Here is a 13,925-nt window from a genome sequence, read left to right on the forward strand (position 1 = left end):
TCCCTGTTTCTGTATTCAGTACCTCATCCAATAAAGGAAAGCATTCCATATGCTTTCTTTATCACCTTATCCATCTGTCCTGCCACCTTCAGGGACTTGTGGACAGACACTCCAAGGTCTCTCACTTCCTCAGCCCCTCTCAATATACTCCCATTTATTGAGTATTCCCTTGCTTTGTTTGCCCTCCCAAAATGCATTACCTCACACTTCTCCGGATTGGATTTATCTTCAGATTTTGAAATTGTGCCCTGTACATAAAGTCTTGTTGTCATCGCCATTTTTGACATCCTTCCATTTGTGTGAGGTTATGCACGTACAGCAAATCCAACCTTTTGGGGATGGGGAGCTTCATGCAGTGCACTCTTGCTGATGGCTGAAGAGACCAATCTGAGAGAGGCAGGTTCTGCCACAATCGTGGCATATGAAGTGGTTATCAGATGTTGTTGGTTGTTGTTTTCAGTGTTGGTGTCTCTTGTCGAGATACTGTTGCCACTGATCATCATGGTGACGCATGCCAGGCTCCAGACAATGCTGCCTTTTTCCATTCTCATTGGCTAGTGTCTCCCAGCTGTGAAAATCGATAGTTAGGGCCTTCATGTCACCCTTGCAAGCATCATTGACGCTTTGGCATCCTACCGGTAGTCTTGTTCTAGCTACCACATCAGAAGAAAATTCTTAGCAACCCTCTTCCATCCTGCAAATGTGCCCAAACCAGTGGAGTCGCCTCTGTATGATGATTGTTAAAATACTTGGCAGCAATGTCTTTGAGGCGGCCGCCATATAAAAGTCTGGATTATTAATATATATCAGGAAGAGCAGGGGTCCTAACACTGACCCCAGGGGAACCCAACCATAAACCTTTCTCCAGTCCAAGAAACAGTGTTTATTGCTCCTCTCTAAATTGGGGAAGCTCAAGAGGCCGGAATTCAAAGAACGCAGCTATCTTGCAGCATTGCGACCCTGCAGATTACAGAGATGGAGTAAGACTAGAGGGGTTTGAAAACAAGGATGAGAATTTTAAAATCAAGATGTTTCTGACCTATGTTGGCTTCCAGTTAAGTGAGCACAGGGGTAATACGAGTTAGGACAAGGGCAGTGGAGTTTTGGATCACCTCAAGCTTGGAGAGGCTATCACTTGGAGGCCGGCCAGGTGTTAAAATAGTCAAGTCTGGTGGTAATAAGGGCATGAATGAGGGTTCAGCAGTGGATGAACTGAAGCTGGGCTAGAGTTGGGCAATGTTACGGAGGTGGGGAAAGGCAGTCTTAGTGTGGACATGTGGTTGGAAGCTCATATAACGTAAAGGTCACGAAATATATGTTTCAACCTCAAACAGTTACCAGGGAGAGGAATTGAGGTCATAGCAAGGGAACATTGTTTAAAGAAGGGATCCAAAGACAATGGCATCAGTCTTCCCGATATTTAGTAAGAGGAAATTCCTCTTCATCAAGAACTGGATGTTGGACAAGCAGTCTGACAATTTAGAGACAGTGATGGTGAGGGAGAGCTGAGTGTTGTCAGCATCCAGAACTTAGTGCCCAGGTATCCAAAGGCACACCACCAATGGTGGAGCGATTAAAATCCAGAATGCTCAAGAGGAGCACAGAGAATTTGAAAGAGTGCAGAGGTTTTGGAGAATTGTAGATTGGAAGGAGGTCACAGATAAACCGATTTCCTCCCCTTTTTGTGACTGGTCGGTATACAATTCCCCAAGCACAACACTGAACCCCACATAGAACGAATAGTCTTTCCCAGTGCACTCGTTCAAAAAAAAATCACCTCTTAGCTTTCTCACTTTCTCCACTCCAATGGAAACAGTCGCAATATCTCAAGTCCCTTCCCTTAATTATAGTTACCCATTCCCATCATTTAAATATTCTTTATTAATTTTTACTGTGTATTAAAACAGGGTTTAACTTGTCATTGGCAGGGTCCCACTCAAATTGTTCCCTTTATCAGGCACTCATTTACCTATTCTGCTCGCCTGGCATGTTTTGTTTGTATTTCACATTTACATTGTTTCTTTTTAAAAATAAAAGGGATCTTTTTGTTTTTTTTTTATTTTTGAAATCTGTGTAGCTTGGATGTTGGGCAAAGGACAGGAACAGTGTTGGGTTTATAGAATTAATGGCAAAGTACCTGTGGACTCTGTACATGTGATGGAGGAGGGAGATAGTGGTGGATAAAACAGGACTGTTGGTGGCCTGTTTAAGGGGGAACACTTTAGGGGAGATGTATCTTTCTCACTGGGCTTGTATAAACTTATGCATAATTGCAGGTATTAAACAAATTCTGCCTCATCACATGACAACATCAGGACCTGTGCTGGGTGAGGAACGAAGCTCCAATGAGTTCTTTGATGCTCTGGACTACACAATTGATGTCCACGGTCACATCATAGGCATGGGTTTGTCTCCAGATCACAGGTCAGTTCTTCTCCCTGCCTATTCTGCCAAATCGTTTGAAAGGCTGTGAATGTTTAAATTCCCTAAAATTTGAGCTTTTTAAAAGGATAACAGTAGAATTTTAAACTGGATTATTAGATTCCTAATTCTTGTATTGGTTTTAAAGAGAATCACTACATTACAAAGTCATGGCCTGTAAAGTCCATCACTAGCTCAGAGACACCAAGCACAGGGTCCCAGCTTTGGCTGTTGGTCCTGTATCTGCTAATTGTATCATAGTTCTGATACTCCACTCTTCTGCCGTCAGGTATTTATATGTAAACAGTCGGGCCTGGCCCAAGGGCTGTATCATCAGTGATCCCATGAACCCTCCACCCATCGCGGAGGAGATTGATATCCACGTGTTTGACTTGAAAACAATGCAGGAAGTAACTCAGACTCTGAGGGCGCACACAGCCTACACTCCCAATGATGAGTGCTTCTTCATCTTCCTGGATGTCAGCAGGGATTATGTTGCCAGGTAAACTGCTGTTTTTTAACCTCCCCTTTTGACCCTCTCATCTGAAGGTTCCACAGGTGCTGCCTGCCTTCCTGTATCACACCAGCTGGACATCCTTCAGGAGGGCTGGAGAAGGGGTGCAGTCATGGTAATGAGAGTTGCCAGGAAGGATCCAACCCCCTCTCTCATAACTCCAGAGGCAGTCACTGGTCACTGACTCGCTAGCAATACCACTTGTAGTCCAATACGCTAACCTGTACAGGCTGAGAGAATCACTGGCATGCTCGTGGGGGGAATTATTGAGGGTTAACTTGTCCCATATAAGGAGTTGCATCAAAACATGGGCAGCAGGGACCTACAGCACTTGCCAAATTTTGCCTCAGGGAGATAGGGGAAGGAATTGAAATTTTCTTAAAGGAGGGGACCAGCATTCTGGATGATCCATTTCAGTCTTCTTCCTGAGGTTCCCAGCATCACAGTTGTCAGTCAATTCAATTCACCCCCTATGATATCAAGAAACAGCAGAGCACACTGGATACAGCAAAAGCTATGGGCCATGACACCATTCTGACTGAGATAATGAAGACATGCTCCAGAATTAGCTGCGCCCCTAGTCAAGCTGTTCCAGCTACAACACTGGCGTCTACTCAACAATGTGGATAAAAAGGACAAATCCAACCCAGCCAATTGCCGCCCTGTCAGTCTGCTCTCAAGATCTTATTGACAGTGCTATCAAAAGGCACTTACACAGCATTTAACCTGCTCACCAAAGTTCGGTTTGGGTTTCACCAGGACTACTCAGCTTCTGAGCTCATAACAGCCTTGGTGAAAACATGAACAAATGAGCAGAATTCTGGAGGTGAGGTGAGAGTGATAGCACTTGACATCAATGCCATATTTGGCCAAGTGTGGCATCAAGGAACCCTAGCAAATTTAAAGTAAATGGGAATCGGAGGAAACTCTGTTTGGAGTGATATCCAGCACAAAGGGCTGGATGATATGGACCCCTGGCTGTTAAAAGAATTCAGGGAGGAAACCTTGGAGGGTCTGACCATCATTTTCCAATCCTCACTGGATACAGGTGTGTTGCCAGAGGATTGGAGGTCTGCAAACGTTGTACCTTTGTTTGAAAAGGGAGTGAGGGATAGACTGAATAATTACAGGCCATTCAGTCTGACCTCAGTAGTGGGTAAATTATTGGAATCAAGTCTGAGGACAGGATAAACTGTCAGTTAGAAAGGCATGGATTAATCAAGGACAGTCAGCATGAAGTTGTTAAGGGAAAGTCGTGTCTGACTAATTTGAATTTTTTGAGGAAGTAACAAGGATTGATGAGGGTAGTGCAGTAGATGTGGTCTACATGGATTTTAACAAGGATTTTGACAAGGTTCCACATGACAGACTGGTTAAAAAATAAAAGCCCGTGGGATCCATGGGAACGTAGCAAGCTGGGTACAAATTTGGCTCAATGGCAGGAAACAAAGGATAATTGTTGATGGGCGTTTTTGTGACTGGAAGGCTGTTTCCAGTGGGGTCCACCTGGCTCAGGACTGGGTCCCCTGCTCTTTGTGGTATATATTAATGATTTGGATGTAAATGTAGGGGGAATGATCAAGAAGTTTGCAAATGACACAAAAATTGGCCACGCGGTAGATAGCAAGGATAGCTGTAGGCTGCAGGAAGATATCAATGCACTGTCAGGAGGACAGAGAAGTGGGAAATGGAATTCAAGTGTGAAGGACCTTGGAGTGAATAGCCACAGATCCCTGAAGGTAGCAGGACAGGTCGATAAGGTGGGTAATGAGGCATATGGAATTCTTTCATTTATTAGCCTAGGTATAGAATATAAGAACAGAGAGGTTATGCTGAAGCTACAAAAAACACTAGTTAGACCACAACTCATGTACTGTGTGCAGTTCTGGTCACCTCATCAGAGAAACGATGTAATTGCATCCGAGAGGGTACAGAGGAGATTTACAAGGATATTTCCAGGACTGGAAAGATTGGATGGGCTGAGGTTGTTCTCCTTGGAACAGAGGAGGCTGATGGGAGTTTTGATTGAGATGTACAAAATTGTGAGGGGCCTGGATAGAGTGGATGAGAAGGGCTTATTTACTTTAGCAAAGAGGTCAGTGACTAGGGGGCATAGATTGCTAGAAGGATTAGAGGGGAGATGAGGAAAAGATTTTTTACCCAGAGCGTTGTAGGCTCTGGTGGATTAGGCTGGGTGGCTCATTTTTCAGCCAACGTGATGGGCCGAGTAGCCTCTTTCTGTGCCATAAACTTCCTATGAAAGGAAGATGGTTGTGGTTGTTGGAGGTCAGTCATCTCAGTTCCAGGACATCACTGCAGGAGTTCCTCAGAGTAGTGTCCTAGACCCAACCGTTTTCAGCTGCTTCATCAGTGACCTTCCTTCCATCATAAGGTCAGAGTGGGGATGTTCGCTGATGATTGCACAATGTTCAGCACCATTCACGACTCCTCAGATACTGAAGCAGTCCATGTCCAAATGCAGCAAGACCTGGACAATATCCAGGCTTGGGCTGATAAATGGAATGGTAACATTCGCGCCACACAAGTACCAGGCAATGACCATCTCCAACAAGAGAATATCTAATCATCGCCCCTTGACATTCTGTGACATTACTATTGCTGAATCCCCCACTATCAACATCCTGGGGTTACCATTGACCAGAAACTGAACTGGACTAACCATATAAATACTGTGGCTACAAGAGCAGGTCAGAGGCTAGGAATTCTGCAAAGATAATTCACTTCCTGACTCTCCAAAGCCTGTCCACCATCTACAAGGCACAAATCAGGAGTGTGATGGAATACTCTCCGTTTGCCTGGATGTGCGCAGCTCCCACAACACTCAAGGAGCTTGACACCGTCCAGGCAATTGACTGGAATTGATTTGTCCTGTCTTTTTGTGTACAGGACATATCTGGGCAATTTTCCACATTGCCAGGTAGATGCCAGTTTTGTAGCTGTGCTGAAACTGCTTGGCTTGGGGTGCAGATAGTTCTAAAGTATATGTCTTCAGTGCTATTGCTGAAATGTTTTCAAGGCCCATAGCCTTTGCATATCAAGTACCTTCAGCTGTTTCCTGATATCACATGGAATGAATTGAATTGGCTGAAGACTGGCATCTTTGATGCTGGGGACCTCAAGAGGAGGCAGAGATGGATCATCCACTTGGCACTTCTGGCTGAAGATAGCTGGGCCCTGTGTTTGGGGATGGTTGGTGAGTTGAAGTCTGGGTGCTGGATCTTTATGTTCTACACATGTGTCTTTCTTATTCCGGCAGTGGTGCTGAAGACCGGCATGGCTACATCTGGGACAGACACTACAACATCTGCCTGGCAAAGCTTCAGCATGAGGATGTGGTGAATTCTGTGGCCTTCAGCCCTGTGGACCAGGAGATGTTGATCACTGCCAGTGATGACTGCACCTTGAAGGTCTGGCGCTCTCCCCGCATCCTGCGCATCATCAGCGCCAAACCCAATCGCAAGAAATTCTCCTTCTTCTGGCTCAATAATAAGAAGTGACTTTGATGGACAGTGAGTGAGTGTGTGAGAGCTCAGAACGGGTTAGGTAATTGCATTTGTATCTCAATTGGAATTCACACCTTCAGGGAAGAGGATAATTGGAAGGGAGAATATCAAAATATATTCCAAGTTTTCTCAGCTGTGACTATCTTCCCTGTTCCTCACACAGCTTCTCAGGTGTGTTATTTGTAGGATGGAATGTTAGATGTGTGATTGGGCATTGATTAGTTTGCACATCCTCACATATTGTTTCTCAATTAAGAGGCCCTGCAATAGTTCAGTCCAAGCTGAGAGCATCCACCTTCTGATACTTGCTGCCCTTCCCACAGTTGCCTGAGCCCTGTTAGCTGAGTGCTAGATAGTTTAACGTAGTGCTGGATCAATGATAACAGAAACCTGACTCCTGGGGTTGAGGCTTCTTTTTCTGCTACTCTCCCTTTAAAATTAACTTTGTCTTGTTGAATGTTGCAATTGTGATGTAAAATATATAATAAAATCTTCATTTTGATATCTTTGCCTTCTCTATCCAATGAACAGATTCTGGAAGAGACACAGTGGTCTGGACTGAATGCTTGAATCACATCTATTCTCTGATGGACCCACAGTGTATTGCATGTTTTAAAGCTGCCATTGCATTGTCCAAGCTGTGCACTGGTCTCAGTGAATCCTGGTATGTTTATTTGGCTGTGAGGCATACCCGCCCACAGCAGAGCTAGTGACCAGTTTCCAACCTGCAGGATATTGAGTAACATGCATGGTAACAGTTCACTGCAGAGGGTTTGGTAGTGCCCTCATGTCAAAAGCATCTTTGCACAGCACCTTACAACATCATGATAATGGTACTATACCTAGCAATCTAAAGATCAAATCTTATCAGAATACTAAAATCATTACAGACTCTAATAGATCAGAGCTCATGAATTCAAATCCCGACATGGCAGTTTCAGAATTTACTTTGTTTAAAAATCTGGAAATAAAAACCTGCTTTCAATAGATTCTACCCGAGAGCTGTGGATGCTCATTTTTTGACTATATTCAAGGCCAAGATTGATCGATTTTTGGACTCTGAGGGAATCAAGGGATAGAGTGGGTAGGTGAGCAGAGGCCAAAAATCAGCCATGAACATATTGAATGGAGGAGCAGGCTCAAGCAGAGCATGGTCTACTCCTGCTCTTATTTCTTATGTTCATAGAAGTGACAACAAAGCTGTCAGATTATTGTTAAAGCTCAACTGGGAAGTAAACCTCTTATCCTTAGCCAGTCTGGCCTGTATGTGATTCCAGTGCCACAGCTTCATGGTTCACTGTTCCCTGCCTTGGAAAGCCACTCAGATTTATTAAATCTGCAACCAATAGTTCAAGGCTGACCACCGCAACCTTCTCAGGCAACTAGAGATGACCAATGCCAGACACCCAGATCCTAAGAATAAATTTTTAAAACCTCACCACAGTCAATTCTAGACAAGAGCTAAAAAGAAAATTGAAAACTGCTGGTTTAAATTAACTCCTGACCTATCAGCAGTCACCTTCTCAAGGCAGAAAGGGATGAACAATAAATGCCAGCAACAGCCATAACCTAATGTCAGTGCCCTATAAATATCCTTATGTAACTCTGCAATAAACCCACTAACTATTTTTTAAATGTTAGCCAGAATTCCCAGATTGGTGAAAGGGAACAGGAACCCTAAATGATTTCCAATCAGTAGATCAGATTTAACCTCATCCACTGGTTTGTGTTAAATAAAGGGAAGAGCCATGATCTTATCAAAAGGTGGAGCTGGCTTGAAGGGCCAAATTGTCTACTCCTGCTCCGAAGTCCTATGTTCAAGTGAAACAGCAAAATGGAATGTAGAAATATGAGCACAAGTCAACCCTACTGCTGTATTTTAATCAATCTGCCATTTAAGCTAAAACTGCACTGTTACAATAACAAAATGCATTAATATTTCAGAGCACAGACTGTGCAGCTAATCTTACACAGCATTCAGCAATTAGGCTTCTCTTCTGCTTTTAGTGATGTTACATTGAAAGTAGGAAAGCTTCCTGTAAACTTGTCTATGCAAGGAACCCTTTAAAATTCTCAGCAACTGTTCAGTTCTAGTCTATATTTAAAACTGCATCAGCAAATAAATCATTGACCCGGGTTCTTGGTCCCAGACCTGCATTATACAGTGTTCTGTATTGAGAAAAATAAATCTTTGCATATTTAAAAAGAATGCCGTATCTGTGTCCTGCATTACCCTTCTGCCTTTCTAGTTGTTTATTATGCCACCAAACCATTGGTATCACTAGCATTGTACATCAGGGCATAGCTCCCTCCCCTAACAGGTTAGGACCAACTCCCTGTAACAAAAAGGATATAGAAGCACCAGAGAAAGTGCAACTAACAGGAAAGTCTGAACAGACTGAGGTTCTTTTCTCGACAAGGGAAGGCTGAGAGGATGACCTCATAGAAGTCTTTAAGTTTGTGATGAGTTTGATAGGGTAAACAGGGAGACAAGCAATAGAGAAACAACGCTATATTGAGGCCAGGTAAAGTTGCATAAACAAACCAAAGTAAAAAAAGTTAATGCAAAGGAAGTAAATTGAAGCCATAGCAGGCCAGCTCAGTCATGTAGAATGTGTGTCTTGTAATATATGGGAAGTTGTGGACACTACTAGTGTCCTAAACGACCACATGTGCAGGAAGTGTCACTGGCTGCAGAAACTTGAACGCCAGGTTTCGGAGCTCAGGTGGCGGCTGGAGTCACTGTGGTGTTTCCACGAGGCTGAGAGCTATGCCTTCGAAGAGGTTACCAAGAAAGTAGATGAAGGAAAGGCTGTGGATGTTGTCTACATGGACTTTAGTAAGGCCTTTGACAAGGTCCCACATGGGAGATTAGTCCAGAAGGTTCAGACACTTCAGAAGGTATCCATGGAGAGGTTGTAAACTGGATTCAAAATTGGCTGTGTGGGAGAAGACAGAGTGGTAGTGGATGATTGCTTCTCAGACTGTGCCTCAGGGATCTGTGCTGGGACCATTGTTGTTTGTTGACTACATCAATGATCTGGATGATAATGTGGTAAATTGGATCAGCAAGTTTGCTGATGACACTAAGATTAGAGGCATTGTGGACAGTGAGGAAGGCTTTCAAAGCTTGCAGAGGGATCTGGACCAACTGGAAAAATGGGCCAGAAAATGGCAGATGGAATTTAATGCAGAAAAGTGTGAGGTGTTGCATTTTGGAAGGACAAACCAAGGTAGGACATACACAGTAAATGGTAGGGCACTGAGGAGTGCGGAGGAACAAAGGGATCTGGGAGTTCAGATACATAATTCCCTGAAAGTGGCATCACAGGTAGACAGGGTTGTAAAGAAAGCTTTTGACATACTGGCCTTCATAATTCAAAGTATTGAGTATAGGAGTTGGGATGTTATGATGAGGTTGTATAAGACATTGGTGAGGCCAACTTTGGAGTATTGTGAAACAAAAACAGAAATACCTGGAAAAACTCAGCAGATCTGGCAGCATCGGTGCAGAAGAACAAAGTTGACGTTTCGAGTCCTCATGACCCTTCAACAGAACTAAGTAAAAATAGGAGAGGGGTGAAATATAAGCTGGCCAGCTTATATTTCACCCCTCTCCTATTTTTACTTAGTTCTGTTAAAGGGTCATGAGGACTCGAAACGTCAACTTTGTTCTTCTCCGCCGATGCTGCCAGACCTGCTGAGTTTTTTCAGGTACTTCTGTTTTTGTTTTGGATTTCCAGTATCCGTAGTTTTTTGTTTTTATCTTTGGAGTATTGTGCGCAGTTCTGGTTGCCTAACTACAGGAAGGATATCAGTAAGATTGAGAGTGCAGAGAAGATTTACTAGGATATTGCCGGGTCTTCAGTTGAGTTACAGGGAAAGATTAAACAGGTTAGGATTTTATTCCTTGGACCGTAGAAGAATGAGGGGAGATTTGATAGAAGTTTACAAAATTATGAGGGGTATAGACAGAGTAAGTGCGAGTAGGCTCTTTCCACTTAGATTAGGAGAGATAAACACGAGAGGACATGGCTTTAAGGTGAAAGGGAAAAGGTTTAGGGGGAACATTAGGGGGAACTTCTTCACTCAGAGAGTGGTGAGAGTGTGGAACAAGCTGCCATCTGACGTGGTAAATGCGGGCTCAGTCTAAGTTTTAAGAATAAATTGGATAGATACATGGATGGGAGAGGTCTGGAGGGTTATGGACTGGGTGCAGGTCAATGGGACTAGCGGAATAATATTTCGGCACAGACTAGAAGGGCCGAATGGCCTGATTTTCTGTGCTGTAGTGTTCTATTCATATAGCACATTCAGAGAGGTGGTCACGCTGCAGCTTAGGGGCCTGGAGGCAGAAAGGGAATGGGTGACCGCCAGACAGTCCAAGAAAGTTAGGCAGATAGTGCAGGAGTCCTCTGGGGTCCCGCTCACCAATCGGTTTTCTGTTTTGGATATGGATGAGGTCATTGGTTCCTCAGAGTGCAGTCAGAGCCCAGTTTGTGGCACCACAGGCAGCACTGCTGTACAGGAGGGGAGAAAGAGGGGGAAAGCAGTAGTAGTAGGGGATTTGTTAATTAGGGGAAAAAACAGGCCTGACTCCAGGACGGTATGTTGCCTCCCTGGTGCCAGGGTCAAGGATGTCACAGAGCGGCTGCAGGACATTCTTCTGGGGAGGGTGATCAGCCAGAAGTCATAGTCCACATTGGTACCAATAACTTAGGAAGGAAAGACGATGAGGTCCTGAAAGCAGACTTTAGGGAGCTAGGAAGGAGATTGAAAAGCAGGACCTCTAAACCAGTAATCTCAGGATTACTCCCAGTCCCATGTGCAGGTGAGTATAAAAATAGGAGAATTGAATGAATAAACACATGGCTGGAAAGCTGGTGTTGGAGGGAGGGCATCAGATTTCTGAGGCATTGGGACCAGTTCTAGGGAAGGTGGGACCTGTACAAGCCAGACAGTCTCCGCCTGAACAGGATGGGACGAATATCCTCGCAGGGAGATTTGCTAGTGTTGTTGGAAAGGGTTCAAACTAGGTTGGCAGGGGGATGGGAACCGGAGGGCAAATTCAGAGCAGGGAATGGGAGATGGAGAATTAGTGACTCTGAAAGACAGAAGCAGCACAGGTTATAAAGTGTGCAGCACAGGAATTTGGCAATGTTAAAAGGTATATATGAAAGTGCAATGTGCATAGTAAATAAAGCCGATGAGCTGAGGGCACAGAGAGACATATGGCAGCATTATATCATTGCTGTAATGGAAACTTGGCTTAAGGCGGGGGGGGGGGGGCAAAAATGGCAGCTCAACATCCATGGATATAGAGGCTTCAAGCAGGATAGGGAGGGGGATAAAAAAAAGTGGGGGTGTAGCATTATTGGTTAAAGAATCAAGTGAGGAGGGATGATATATTAAACGAAGCATCAAATGAGGCCATATGGGATAAGCTCAGAAATAAAAAAGGGGGCAGCCACACCACTAGGACAGTTCTATAAACCCCCAAATAGTGGGAGTTAGAAGAGCAAATATGTAGACAGATCTTTGACTGCAAAAACAATTGGGCAGTAATTGTTGGAAACTTCACACTGTTCGTAACCAAATTGATATTAGGGTAGTTGAAGGACACAGGGCAGAAAATTCTTGAACTGCATTCAAGAGAACTTTTTTAGCCAGCACGTAATAAGCCCAGTGACAGGGAGCGCAATTCTAGATTTAGACTTAGGAAATGAAGCTGGGTAAGTGGATGAAAAAGCAGTGGGGGAGCATTTTGGAGATAGTGACCATAATATAGTTAGATTTAGCATCATTATGGAAAAGTACAAAGATAGAACAGGAGTAAAGGTTCTAAATTTGGGAAAGACAAATTTTACAAAGCTGAGAGGTGAGCTGGATACAACTATTAGAAGGAAAAACTGTGTCAAATCAATGGGAGGCATTCAATGGTGAGATTCTAAGGGCACAGTGTAGACATGTCCCCACAAAGAAAAAGGGTGGTACTGCCAAATCTAAAGCCCCCTGGTTATCAGAAGCATACAGGCCATGGTAAAGCAGAAAAAGAAAGCTTATGACAGTCACGAAAGACTAGGAAAGCAATGAGGATACATAAAAATATTGGCAAGTAAAATCAAAGAAAATCCTAAGATGTTTACCAATACATTAAGAGCAAGAGAATAACTAAGTTAAGGGTAGTGCCTATCAGAGATGTAGATAGTAATTGTGTGTTGGTGCTAAAGATGTGGGCAGGGTTCTCAATGAGTACTTTGGGTCTCTGTCTTCACTAAGGAGCGGGATGATGCAGACATTCTAGTTAAAGAGGAGTGTGAAATATTAGATACAATAAGCATAGTGAGAAAGGGAGTACTGAAGGAACAGGCATCCTTGAAGGTGGATTGTATCCCAGGCTGTTGAAGGAAGCCAGGAAGGAAATAGCAGATGCTCTGAGGTCTTTTTCCATTCCTCACTAGATACATGGGAGGTCCCAGGGGATTGGAGGTCTGCAAACATTGTACCATTATTTAAAAAGGATGCAAGGGATAGGCCAGAAAATTATCGGCCGGTCAGTCTGATTTCAGTGGTGAGCAAATTATTGGAAACAATTCTGAGAGACAGGATAAACTGTCACTTAGAAAGGCACAGGTTGATCAGGGATAGTCAGCATGGTTGTTAGGGGAAGATCATGTCTTACCAACTTAGAATTTTTAAGGAAGTAACAAGGAGGATTGATGAGGGTAGTGCAGTGGATGTGTCTACATGGATTTCAGTAAGGCATTTGACAAGGTCCGACATGGCAGACTGGTCATGAAAGTGAGATCTCGTGAATACAGGGGGAATTGGCTCAGTGACAGGAAACAAAGGGTTAGGGTTGATGGATGTTTTAGCGAATGGAATCCGGTTTCCAGCAGTGTTCCAAAGGGCTCATGTTGGGGCCCTTGCTGTTTGTTGTATATATTTATCATTTGGACTTAAATGAGGGAGGCATGATTGGGAAATTTGCAGAGGACACAAATATTGGCCATGAAGAAGATAGCTGTCGACTCCAGAATGATATCAATAGTTTGGTTGAGTGGGTGGAGAAGTGGCAAATGGAATTCAATCCGGAAAAGTGTGAGGTAACGCATTTGGGGAGGGCAAACAAAGCCAGGGAATACTCAATAAATGAGAAGTTATTGAGAGGGATTGAGGAAGTGAGAGACCTTGGAGTACATGTGCATAGGTGGCAGCACAGGTGGGCAAGTTGGTCAAGAAAGCATATGGAATGCTTTCCTTTATTGGGCAAGGTATTGAACACAAAAGCAGGGATATAATAATAGAACTGTATAAAATGGTTAGGCCACAGCTGGACTTGTGTGTACAGTTCTAGTCACCACATTAAAGGAAGGATATAATTGCTCTGGACAGAGTACAGAGGAGATTTACAAGAATGTTGCCAGGGCTTGAAAATTGCAGCTTTGAGGAAAGATTGGATAGGC

At 43.8% G+C, this 13,925-nt stretch overlaps 1 protein-coding gene across 3 annotated transcripts in view; it reads left to right on the forward strand.

Annotated features, from left to right (window-relative positions):
- Positions 1-8,665, forward strand: part of fbxw5 (F-box and WD repeat domain containing 5) — a 401,196-nt gene extending 392,531 nt beyond the window's left edge. For 2 of the 3 annotated variants that reach the window (XM_041193117.1, XM_041193120.1), the window contains exons 7-9: positions 2,277-2,424; positions 2,711-2,923; positions 6,213-6,961. In XM_041193117.1, coding sequence (XP_041049051.1) covers positions 2,277-2,424; positions 2,711-2,923; positions 6,213-6,453 — 602 coding nt within the window. In that variant the 3' untranslated portion in view covers positions 6,454-6,961. Of the gene's footprint in view, positions 1-2,276; positions 2,425-2,710; positions 2,924-6,212; positions 6,962-6,990 lie in introns of those variants that run through there. The other variant, XM_041193118.1, reaches the window with a different exon arrangement.
- The last annotated feature ends 5,260 nt before the right edge of the window (positions 8,666-13,925 follow it).

The sequence above is a fragment of the Carcharodon carcharias genome, chromosome 8 (genome assembly GCF_017639515.1).
Source record: "Carcharodon carcharias isolate sCarCar2 chromosome 8, sCarCar2.pri, whole genome shotgun sequence".
In the NCBI taxonomy this organism is placed as follows: Eukaryota; Metazoa; Chordata; class Chondrichthyes; order Lamniformes; family Lamnidae; genus Carcharodon; species Carcharodon carcharias.